General features: G+C 45.6%; 1 protein-coding gene across 1 annotated transcript in view; it reads left to right on the top strand.

Moving 5' to 3' along the window:
- Positions 1-8,870: 8,870 nt before the first annotated feature.
- The window catches only part of EFHB (EF-hand domain family member B), a 33,082-nt gene continuing 29,258 nt past the window's right edge, over positions 8,871-12,694 (top strand). Inside the window, 4 exon segments of the mRNA XM_026649342.1 lie at positions 8,871-8,936; positions 9,446-9,508; positions 10,481-10,624; positions 12,077-12,287. Of these exon segments, the coding sequence (XP_026505127.1) occupies positions 8,871-8,936; positions 9,446-9,508; positions 10,481-10,624; positions 12,077-12,287 (484 nt within the window).

Raw genomic sequence — 12,694 nt, forward strand, 5'->3', positions numbered from 1 at the left:
GCATTTCTTAATGAAAACAGAAAGCGCCTCAAAAGTGATTGCAATTTCAAAAAGATAAGAATTAATCACTTATATCACAATGTCTTTTCTTACTAGTTGATTTAGAACTGAGAAAAGGTACCAGACTGAAAACATATTTTTGGATAAACACAGAAACTAGGTACAACATGGACAGAGGTAGCACAAGCTTCAAACTGCCCAACCAATCTGGATATATTTCAATCACTTCAATGAAGAAAGGGAGTAGTTCATTCTCCCTGCCCATTCTTTATGTGGTTTCTTGAGCAGTGGAACATGTTCTGCTTTATGTGCAAGTAGCCTCAGGTTCAAACCCCATTAGGTGGCCTTGTGGTTGAACCTGCTAGCGAGAATGCCAGTTGTGATGGTGGTTCTTTTGTTGTAGTCTGAACATTTATCCACTATGCAGTGGTCTGAGATCACCAGTTTATTTCATATAGGTCAATGCTCTGCTATGAGATGATAATATTTCTGAACACCACAAACCTGGGCCTGATCCTATAACTAAATTCAGTGGGTGAAATCCTGACCTAATCCAAGTTAGTGACAAAACTCCCATTGATTTCAGCATGGTCAGGATTTCATCCAGTGCATGTTTCTCTTTATATAAAACAGTGGTTCTCAAACTTTTGTACTGGTGACCCCTTTCACATAGCAAGCCTCTGAGTGCAACCACCCGTTATAAATTAAAAAAAACTTTAAAATATATTTAACACCATTATAAATCCTGGAGGCAAAGCGGGTTTTGGGGGGAGGCTGACAGCTTGCGACTCCCCATGTAATAACCCCGTAACCCCCTGAGGGGTCCTGACCCCCAGTTTGAGAGCCCCTGATTTAAAATTTTCCTCCAAGAGTTTAAAGTTTGCATTACCAATTTTTTTCCCTTAGGGTCTGATCCAACTCCCATTGTAGTTAATTGGTAGACTTTCATTGACTTCCATGAAGGTTGGATTGGGCCTTTTGCGCTTTTCATTATCCTGTACAGTTTTTTCTTCTTCATTTCATTTTCCCATTTCTTTCATTTGTCTCCTTTTTCCCTCTCCATTTTTTCCTCTCTTCTCTGTAAACCCTTTGCTGAAGGCAATGAGTTCAGCTACTTCCCAGCATGCAGTTTTTGTTTTGCTTAGGAAGCAACATTTCTATCTTTTCATAAAGATACTGAATAAATAATAAAACAATAAAATAATAATTATAATAATAAACCCCTAAGCCATTGTGTAAGAACACAAAATTGCCCCCCAAGAGTATCAAGTTCTACACAAATTACTAATTTACCAACTCTAGCTCCCAAGCAGCTACTATTTTAAAATAAACCCTCGATAAATTTTTAAAGATTCCTGAAGGTTATACTCAGGGGTGGCTCTAGGCACCAGCAAAGCAAGCAGGTGCTTGGGGGTAGCCCACTTGCAAGGGTGGCAGCCAGCAGGGATCCAGCCTGGGAGCTGAGAACCAACAGGGGGCCCTGGGAGCTGTAGTTCCTTGGTTAGCTTCCAGCCTATAGAGCCAGCCCTGGAGCATGGAAAGAACTACATTTCCCAGCATTCCCTTGGCCACTATCAACAGGAAAGGGAGGGGGAGGGAGTATTGTAGCTGAAACCTCATGCTGCAGCTTGTTGTGAATGGAGAGCTCACTGCTAGAGCGGGGTGGCCCTGTGAATGGGGAACAAGTATGCCCAAGGAGCAGAAGGCTTTGGCCCAGATATCCCCTTTAGAAGACATCCCCAGACTGCATTAGGGATGCTGCTGTGACCTCACCCAGAGGCCCAGAGCTGGGGCAGCAGGGGGTGCGGGGGGGAGGAGGCCCCAAGCTGGGGCAGCAGGGGGTGCGGGGCGGGGGGAGGCCCAGAGCTGGGGCAGCAGGGGGGAGCCAAACATTTTTTTGCTTGGGGCAGCAAAAAACCTAAAGCCGGCCTTGGTTATACTCAGCAAGTGCTTGAATCATATCTACCCCAGCACCACAGTCAGAGTGAGATCTGAGCTGCAAAACTCAGCAGTCATGCTGCATCAGGGAAGTGAAAGGCAGGATTTTAGGTAGTTTCACTTCCTTGATTTTAGCCCTTGTAAGAGGCGTCAAACTGTGGGACTGGGGATTTAATGGGTAGTGGTAACGTCAAATGCCAAACACTTGCTAAGGGCAGTTTTAGCTACAAAGACCCTGCTGTAACAAAGAAGGTCTATTTCCCCCCTGAAATGAAATATGTTCCAATTTTCTACTGCAGGAGACAAACTCCCACTGAAGTTAATTTGACTCAACAAATACTTGGCATAAACAAACTTAAAATGACATTCTAGAGTTAATGTTGCCACCAAATCTGTAGTTTGTTGAAGTTACTCAGGGCATTGGGTTGTTTCCCTGTTCTCTTTACATTAGATGTAACAGAAGTGTTATCAGGGAGAGATAGAAACTAGATCCCTCTCCGGTTATTATGCCTTATAATTATAATAAAAGTCACAAGGTTTGGAGGACTAATTAAAAAGAAAGGTTTATTACTATTTCTAGCATCATGGGCAAAATAAAAAGGGAAGAGTAAGAAATATATACATATAAACAAAAAAAACTATTATGACATATTTTCTGTAAATAAATGCTTCCTCATCCTTATTGAAGCCTTTCTATACCAAGAAAAAATAGGTTTAGAGTTGCAGCTGTGTTAGTCTGTATCTGCAAAAAGAACAGGAGTACTTGTGGCACCTTAGAGACTAACAAATTTATTTGAGCATAAGCTTTCGTGGGCTACAGCCCACTTCTTCGGATGCATAGAATGGAACATATATTGAGGAGATATATATACACATACAGAGAGCATGAAAAGGTGGGAGTTGTCTTACCAACTCTGAGAGGCCAATTAAGTAAGAGGAAAAAAACCTTTTGAAGTGATAATCAAGATAGCCCAGTACAGATAGTTTGATAAGAAGTGTGAGAGTACTTACATGGGGAGATAGATTCAATATTTGTAATGGCTCAGCCATTCCCAGTCTCTATTTAGGCCTAAATTGATTGTATCTAATTTGCATATCAATTCAAGCTCAGCAGTTTCTAGCTGGAGTCTGTTTTTGAAGTTTTTTTGTTGCAAAGGTTTTGTTGCCACCTGCAGGTCTGTCATTGAATAGGTTCCTGGGTCAGTGTTTTTGTTCAGTGATATGTGGTTGCTGGTGAGTATTTGCTTCAGGTTGGGGGGTTGTCTGTAAGCGAGGACAGGTCTGTCTCCCAAGATCTGTGAGAGTGAGGGATCATCTTTCAGGATAGGTTGTAGATCTTTGATGATGCGCTGGAGAGGTTTTAGTTGGGGGCTGAAGGTGACAGCTAGTGGTGTTCTGTTATTTTCTTTGTTGGGCCTGTCTTGTAGGAGATGACTTCTGGGTACTCGTCTGGCTCTGTCAATCTGTTTTTTCACTTCAGCAGGTGGGTATTGTAGTTTTAAGAATGCTTGATAGAGATCTTGTAGGTGCTTGTCTCTGTCTGAGGGATTGGAGCAAATAATTTCCATCCCACCATCAACCTCAGCCTAGATCAATCCACACAAGCGGTCCATTTCCTGGACACTACTGTGCTAATAAGCGATGGTCACATAAATACCACCCTATACCGGAAACCTACTGACTGCTATACTTACCTACATGCCTCCAGCTTCCATCCAGGATACACCACACGATCCATTGTCTGCAGCCAAGCTCTAAGATACAACCGCATTTGCTCCAATCCCTCAGCTTCAAAAACAGACTCCAACTAGAAACTGCTGAGCTTGAATTGATATGCAAATTAGATACAATCAGTTTAGGCTTAAATAGAGACTGGGAATGGCTGAGCCATTACAAACTATCTGTACTGGGCTATCTTGATTATCACTTCAAAAGTTTTTTTTTCCTCTTACTTAATTGGCCTCTCAGAGTTGGTAAGACAACTCCCACCTTTTCATGCTCTCTGTATGTGTATATATATCTCCTCAATATATGTTCCAGTCTATGCATCTGAAGAAGTTGGCTCTAGCCCACGAAAGCTTATGCTCAAATACATTTGTTAGTCTCTAAGGGTATGTCTACACTACGGGATTAATCCGAATTTATATAATTCGAATTTGGGAAACAGGTTGTATAAATTCGATTGTATGCGGCCACACTAAGCACATTAATTCGGCGGTGTGCGTCCATGTACCGGGGCTAGCGTCGATTTCTGGAGCGTTGCACTGTGGGTAGCTATCCCATAGCTATCCCATAGTTCCCGCAGTCTCCCCTGCCCATTGGAATTCTGGGTTGAGATCCCAGTGCCTGATGGGACCAAAACATTGTCGCAGGTGGTTCTGGATACAGCCTCACCCCTCCCTCCCTCCCCCCCTCCCTTCATGAAAGCAACGGACGGCAGACAACCATTTTGCGCCTTTTTTCCTGGGTGAACACTGCAGACTCCATACCACGGCAAGCATGGAGCCCGCTCAGCTCAAGACAGCAGTCATGAACATTGTAAATACCTCGCGCCTTATCGTGCAGTTTATGCTGAACAAGAACCTGGAAAACCAGGCGGAGAGGAGCAGGCAACAGCAGCGCGGTGACGACAGTGATGAGGATATAGACATGGAATTCTATCGAACCGTGGGACCCGGTGCTTTGGAGATCATGCTGTTAATGGGGCAGGTTATAGGCATGGAACGCCGATTCTGGGCCCGGGAAACAAGCACAGACTGGTGGGACCGCATAGTGTTGCAGATGTGGGACGATTCCCAGTGGCTGCGGAACTTTCGCATGCGTAAGGGCACTTTCATGGAACTTTGTGACTTGCTTTCCCCTGCCCTGAAGCGCCAGAATACCAGGATGAGAGCAGCCCTCACAGTTGAGAAGCGAGTGGCAATAGCCCTGTGGAAGTTTGCAACGCCAGACAGCTACCGGTCAGTCGGGAATCAATTTGGAGTGGGCAGATCTACTGTGGGGGCTGCTGTGATGCAAGTAGCCAAAGCAATCACTGAGGTGCTGCTACACAAGCTAGTGACTCTGGGGGATGTGCAGGTCATAGTGGATGGCTTTGCTGCAATGGGATTCCCTAACTGTGGTGGGGCGATAGATGGAACCCACATCCCTATCTTGGCACCGGAGCACCAGGGTACCCAGTACGTAAACCGCAAGGGGTACTTTTCAATGGTGCTGCAAGCACTGGTGGATCACAAGGGACGTTTCACCGACATCAACGTGGGGTGGCCGGGAAGGGTTCATGATGCACGCGTCTTCAGGAACACTAATCTGTTTAAACGGCTGCAGCAAGGGACTTACTTCCCGGACCAGAAAATAACCGTTGGGGATGTTGAAATGCCTATAGTTATCCTTGGGGACCCAGCCTACCCCTTAATGCCATGGCTCATGAAGCCATACACAGGCAACCTGGACAGGAGTCAGGAGCTGTTTAACTACAGGCTGAGCAAGTGCAGAATGGTGGTAGAATGTGCATTTGGCCGTTTAAAAGCGCGCTGGAGATTGCTACTAACTCGCTCTGACCTCAGCCAAAGAAATCTCCCCATTGTTATTTCTGCTTGCTGTGTGCTCCACAATCTCTGTGAAAGTAAGGGGGAGACCTTTATGGCAGGGTGGGAGGCTGAGGCAAATCGCCTGGCTGCTGATTACGCGCAGCCAGACACCAGGGCGATTAGAAGAACACACCAGGAAGCGCTGTGCATCAGAGAAGCTTTGAAAACCAGTTTCATGACTGGCCAGGCTACAGTGTGAAATTTCTGTTTGTTTCTCCCTTCATGAAAACCAGCCCCCTTTATTGACTCATTCATTCTCTGTAAGCAACCCACCCTCTCCCCAGCTTTCTTTCAAAGGTAATAAAGTCACTATCGTTTAAAAATCATGTATTCTTTATTAAGTGATTATAACCATACGGAGAGAACCAAGAAGGTAATCTGGGTGAGGTTTGGGAGTAGGATAGGAGGGAAGTCTAAGGCCACTGATCAAATTCAATATAATGACAGCCTTTTGGTTGGGCTGTCCCCTGGGGTGGAGTGAGAGGGTGCACGGAGCCTCCCCCCCCGTGTTCTTACACGTCTGGGTGAGGAGGATATGGAACATGGTGAGGGGGGAGGTAGGTTATACAGCGGCTGCAGCGGCAGTCTGTCATCCTGCTGCCGTTCCTGAAGCTCCACCAGACGGCGGAGCATGTCCGTTTGATCACAAAGCAGCCCCAGCGTTGCAGCCTGCCACCTCTCATCTCGAGCGTCCCTCAAGACCTCACGTTCACTGGCATCTTTCCTAAATTTAGATACAGTGTCCTTCCACTCATTCAAATGAGCTCTTTCATTGCGGGTGGATTTCATTATTTCTGTGAACATGTCGTCTCGCGTCATCTTTCTACGACGCCTTATCTTAGATAGCCTTCTGGACGCAGGAGGGAGGCTTGAAACATTTGCAGCTGCTGGAGGGAGGGTTGAAAAAAAGTAGAGAAGTTTTTAAAATGATACATTTTACAGAACAATGCTTATACTCTTTCATGGTGAACACTATTCACATTACATAGCACATGTGATTTCATTACAAGGTCGCATTTTCCATCTTAATATTGAGTGCCTGTGGCTTTGGTGTTAGAGATCACAGACGCAGGTCCGGGCAACAGAATTCAGCTTGCAGGCAGCCATGGTAAGCCATTGTCTTTCGGCTTCTGCGCCCTCCTTTCCAACATACCAATCAAAGCCTGTTGACTGCTGAGGTTTTCCTGTTAACCTTCAGCAGCAGAAAACAAACTAACCCCCCCAACATCCAATTCTCTGGGATGATCACTGTATCCCTCCCCCCACCGCGTGGCAGGTATCAGGGAAGATCCCTGCAGAAACCAAACTAACCCCCCCGCTCCCCCCCTCCCGCCATGAATTCCCTGGGATGATCAATGTACCCCTCCCCCGACCGCGTGGCTGGTAACAGGGAAGATCCCTGCAGAAACCAAACTAACCCCCCCGCCCCTCCCCTCCCGCCATGAATTCCCTGGGATGATCGCTTTACCCTTCCCCCCACAGCGTGGCTGGTATCAGGGAAGATCCCTGCTAGCCAAACGCGAAAAGCTCTGGGCCAATTCCCCCCCTCCTCCCCCGCGCGCTTGGCTAACTGCAGGGAAGGATTTCTTATCAGCCACAGGCAAACAGCCCAGTAGGAACGGCCACCTCTGTCCCCTTAATTAAGTTCCCGTATTTCAAGCAGGTTACCATGAGCGATATCACTCTCCTGAGGATTACACAGCAAGATAAAGAACGGATGTTGCTTGAATGCCAGCAAACACCGGGACCATACCCTGCCAGGCTTTGTCAGGCAATGATACCAGATTACTTGCTACTAGCATGGCGTGGTCAAGTGTTCTACCATGGAGGACGGAATAAGGCTGCACTGCCCAGAAACCTTGTGGCAAGGCTTTTGGAGTACCTCCAGGAGAGCTTCATTGAGATGTCCCTGGAGGATTTCCGCTCCATCCCTAGACACGTTAACAGACTTTTCCAGTAGCTGTACTGGCTGCGAATGCATCCCAAGTCCTCAGGGCAAAATAATCATTAAAAAACCTTGCTTTTAAACCATGTTTTATATTTTAAAAGGTAAACTCACCTGAGGTCCCTTCCATGGGGTCATGGTCTTGGCTACTGGCTTGGGAAGCTTGGGAGGGTACTTCAGTCAGGCTGAGAAAAAGCTCCTGGCTGTTGGGGAGAACGGAGTGCTGGGTGCTCTCTGCAAGATCGTCCTCCTCCTCCTCCTCTTCCCCATCCTCAGAATCCTCAGGTGTAGAGACTATCCCAGACCCGGTTTGCACGATCACAGGTGGGGTAGTGGTGGCGGCCCCCCCTAGAATTGCATGCAGCTCGGCGTAGAAGCGGCATGTCCGCGGCTCTGACCCGGAGCGACCGTTTGCCTCCTTTGTTTTTTGATAGGCTTGTCTGAGCTCCTTCACTTTCACGCGGCACTGATCTGAGTCCCTATTGTGGCCTCTCTCCATCATGCCCTTGGAGATTTTTTCAAAAGTTTTGGCATTTCGTCTCTTTGAACAAAGTTCTGCTAGCACTGAATCCTCTCCCCATACAGCGATCAGATCCAGTACCTCCCGTGCGGTCCATGCTGGTGCTCTTTTTCGATTATCGGCCTGCATGGTTACCTGTGCTGATGAGCTCTCTGTGGTCACCTGTGCTCTCCTGTGCTGGGCAAACAGGAAATGAAATTCAAATTTTCCTGGGTCTTTTCCTGTCTACCTGGTCAGTGCATGCGAGTTCACATTGCTGTCCAGAGAGGTCACAATGGTGCACTCTGGGACAGCTCTCGGAGGCCAATACCATCGATTTGTGGCCACACTAACCCTAATTCGAATTAACAAAATCGATTTTGGCGCTACTCCGCTCGTCGAGGTGGAGTACAGAAATCGATTTTAAGCGCCCTTTAATTCGAACTAAATGGCTCCGTTGTGTGGACGGGTGAAGGGTTAATTCGAATTAACGCTGCTAAATCTGAATTAATCCCGTAGTGTAGACCAGGCCTAAGGTGCCGTAAGTACTCCTGTTCTTTTTTCAAGAAAAAATGGTAGACTAATAGTTTATCAGCTGACATTAGAGCCCTCCTCTTCTAATGTGTTTGCACAGATGATTTGGAAATGCCATCAGGTGGGGGCAGTGCGGAGGGGGGGGTGCCGAAGGGGGCAGTGCGGGGTGGGGGTGCTGAAGCGGGGAGTGCTGGGCGGGGGGGCGGTGCCGAAGCGGGCGGTGGGCTCAGTCCGGGCACGGGGGGATTGTCCCCGCCCGCTGCCTGCAGGGGGCGATGCTGGCCTGAGCGCGTTACCAGGTAACCGGAGTAAACATCCCGCCGGGGCCGCCGCAGCCTCTCAGCCTGCCCGGCCCGGCGCCGCCATGGTCGGGGAGCTGCGGCCGGTGTACCGGGGGCGGTTCTTTGACAGGTTTCCCGAGCTGCCAACAGTGAGTCCGTCTGCGTCCGTGTGTCGGTCCGTGTGTGTCCCTCTGCGTCCGTGTGTCCCCCGTCTGTGTCCATGTGTCTGTGTCCGTGTGTTCCTGTCCCTCTGCCTTTCTCCATGTGTCCCTCTGTGTGTGTCCGTCCTTCTGTCCCTGTCTGTCTATCTCCTTGTCCCCCCCACCCCAGTTAATCTATAACTCCCCCCCCTCGCTCTCCAGCACCCCGGGGTTCTCAGGGTGTCCCTCGAGCCAGAGCTCTGCTCACATTTTGGGGACTCTGGGGTCTGTGAGAGGGACTCCTGGCGAGTGATAGTTCCTGGGGCAGAGAGGCTGGGTTTGTATATTCATTTTATTTCTGTTTTTTCCCCCTTTATTAAAATAAGGTTTTGTCATAATGTTGCTAGGGCAGGACCAGGCAAAATTCCCTGCAAGGTTTAAAATGCTGATCCTGCTGGCCAGCCCCTACTGCTGCTATGTTCTGTGGTCTCTGCATTATTTTTGTTTTCATTGTTTAGGCAGGAAAACTGATCCCAATTGGAGATACAGCTGCCAGTTGTCTGACTGAAGTTTTTCCCAGGGTGAGTGTACTAGGTTTGTTGGGACAGTATTTCAGGCACCACATCACATCTCCTAGCAGAGTCATTGAGACATAAGTATAATAAACCAATTAAGTCTCTGCCCACAGTTTAGCCTGGTTCTCCTCTCAGACTGTAGGGATTTTATGTAACAATTTCCCACTGTTGCTAAAACTGGGTTAGCTGGTCTGGTGTTAGCAATATTGGCAGCCCTAGCATAGATCAGGTTCTGCAGTCACTGTTAATTTTAACACGTGTCATGTAGCCTAGCTCAGAGCTACAAATAAGAGATATGAATGCTGACAGCCATAGTAGTGGCCACCATTGGTAGAACTGAACTGCTAGTAACAACAGGGGGAAATAATTTCGAGTGTGAATAAGGCCTCACTTATACCTGTTTTAAATCAGTGTAAATCAACAGATGTTACTCCTGATACATAGCAGCATAACCGAGAGGAGAATCAGGCCTAAGAGATTTTTGCCCATCTCTTCTTTTCTTGAAATGCAAGAACTTAAATAATTTTCCATGTAGTTCAATACACTGTATCCCATGTGGTCTCAGAGACTAGTTAATGCCCTCACAAAACACTGTGCACATTTCTATTTCGGTCATGTCTACTCTATAAAATCCATCATGTTTAAACACCTTTTCCATCCATGGTATAATGTGATTTGGTCTTGCCTGTATGGAGTAGGATCAAATTGTGTTATAAACAGGTTAGGGTACTGTGCTCTATTGCTTATAGAGATACTATTACTCGACTTGATGGAGATCATTCTTCCCTTTGAAAAAACTGTGCTTTGGTTGATGATCCTGCAGGTGAAGAGGATGGTGAGCAGGATGTACAGGAAAATACCATGAAACAGATTAGCTGACATACTCTTCTGATGACAAACATGTCTCTAATGGGAAGAACAAGGTCAAAGCTAAGAAGTCACTATTTCCTGTAAAATTGTTTTTCCGTTGTCTTTCAGCCTATTACACCCCCGGTTGTGAGAAAGTTTCTCAATTCTACAAGTCCAGCTCCTGGTGCTGAAAGAATATTCTATGGCAGAGCAAATGATCCTGATATTGCAGTTCATTTGACACATGGCATTAGCTCCCGGTCTTCACTGAGTGTAAGAATCTGAATCTTTTGTGTGTTTAAAAATAGTCCTGAATAGCTTGTATTGATCTGTAACTTGGTTCTGCCCAGCCATAACTGAGCGTATATAGCTGGTGTATTAGAGGGTACACATTCCTAATGCACAGGAGAGATGCTGCTAAACCCCCTAGAGGGGAAGGAAGAACCAAATCAGGATCCAAAAGGAGAGAAATACCACTGAGAATTTTTGGATGGGGAGGAAGATAAGAAAATAATAAGGGGAAGGGAACTAGAAAAGTGAAGGAGAAGAGATTCCCTTTTCCTCAGTGACAAATATCCCGCCTCCCCCTTCCACTAAACCCACTTGCCAATGACAAATGCTCTGAACATCCTCTCAGCTGCTAACATGTACCTATGATCAACACCTCAATCCCCATATAAAGAATAGAGACAATTCTCCCACTCAGTGGCACAATCTACCCACCCATATCTTTCAGTTGTTCAACCCTCTTGCTCCCTCCAAGCCCCCCTACAATTAATATTATTATCTATGTATTTATTATTTCTTAGCCTCAAGGGGATGCTAAGTGCTCTATGCTGTGGCTTTTCAGTATTACAGTGGATTGTCAGTGGAAGTCAATCAAAGGAATTTTAATTGTGAAATAAATAGAAAGACATTTAAAAACCAGAGATTTTTATTGAATTACATTTTACAGTAATAATCTTCATTATTCATTCCAATTTCTAGTTCTTTAACTCCCCCACTCCCACACACACACAACATTTTTACTGCTATCTCTCTGTCTGTTTTCAGAGATAAAATATTGAAGCTGTTACTAAACTGATTTAATACCTCAGAACAGCACTAGCTGTTTAGGAGCACGTTAAATTTGCTAATTTTCTTTTCTTGCTTTTGGTCTTTAAATGATTTTGCTAACTAAAAGTGATACTTTTGATATCTTATTGTACTCAAAGTGTACACTTAATTTCAGAAATAATGTTTGTGGTATTACATTTTAGAAACAGGGCAAAATTCTGTGAATTTTGCAAATTAACAAGTGGAAGAACACACATGTAAAAAGAGAATTCTACATCAAAAAATCTATCTAACGTGTAGCTCCCTGGGGGAGGGATAACCCAGTGGTTTGCGCATTGGCCTGCTAAACCCAGGGTTGTGAGTTCAATCCTTGAGGGGGCCATTTGGGGATTGGTCCTGCTTTGAGCAGGGGGTTGGACTAGATGACCTCCTGAGGTCCCCTCCAACCCTGATATTCTATGATTAAGTGCTGATGCAAAGTATCAGTAAGCGTACAAGTAAGTCATTGTACTAGTGTTTTATAGTATATTTGGTGAAAGTAATGCTCATTAAAGCACTCCTACTATTAAATCTTTGCTGAGAAGTGGGGAGAGACAACTTTTTTTTTGGTTCTGAATTAGAGAGATTATGCTGTGTCTCTGCCGCTCATACTAGGTGTGATTTCTTCAGGCTGGCTTCTTGACAAATCCACCTCGAAAAACTCGGTTTCAACAAAAATTTGAAGAGAGAAAAGAAGCCCTGTATTTAAGAAATCGCCAAGCACCTCTGGGGAGGTCATATGATCAAACTTCAATGTTACCTAAAGGCATGGATGTGACTGCCACCACTTTTGGAACAACAACCATCAGAGGTAACACACTTACTGTTAAAACGTATTGCTGTTGAATACATGGTAATTTATCATTTAACATGGGATTCAGGAAGTTACATAAATAGTAAGCATTATTCTTTAAAACAATTCCTCTGTAATAGAAAAGAAATACTAATCACAACTGCTAATTACAAAAAAGAGCATATAAGTAATAAAAATGTATTAACTAAAATACTCTAACATCAAGAACACATAGGAAGGATAGGGATTTCTGTCCTTCCCTAAACTTGCAGATTTTCTGAGATTGATGCAGATTTCAGGGGATCCACTAGAGGCCAGGGCTGATCATATAGAGCAGTGGTTCTCAAACTTTTTTTTGTGTGAACCACTTGAAAATTGCTGAGGGTCTTGCGGACCACTTAATGATCTTTCCAAATGTTTGTTTGTACTGTTAGCTAACTATTGTAAAGTGCTTT

Source organism: Terrapene carolina, unplaced genomic scaffold (genome assembly GCF_002925995.2).
Source record: "Terrapene carolina triunguis isolate 2854851 unplaced genomic scaffold, T_m_triunguis-2.0 Scaffold84, whole genome shotgun sequence".
Lineage (NCBI taxonomy): Eukaryota > Metazoa > Chordata > Testudines > Emydidae > Terrapene > Terrapene triunguis.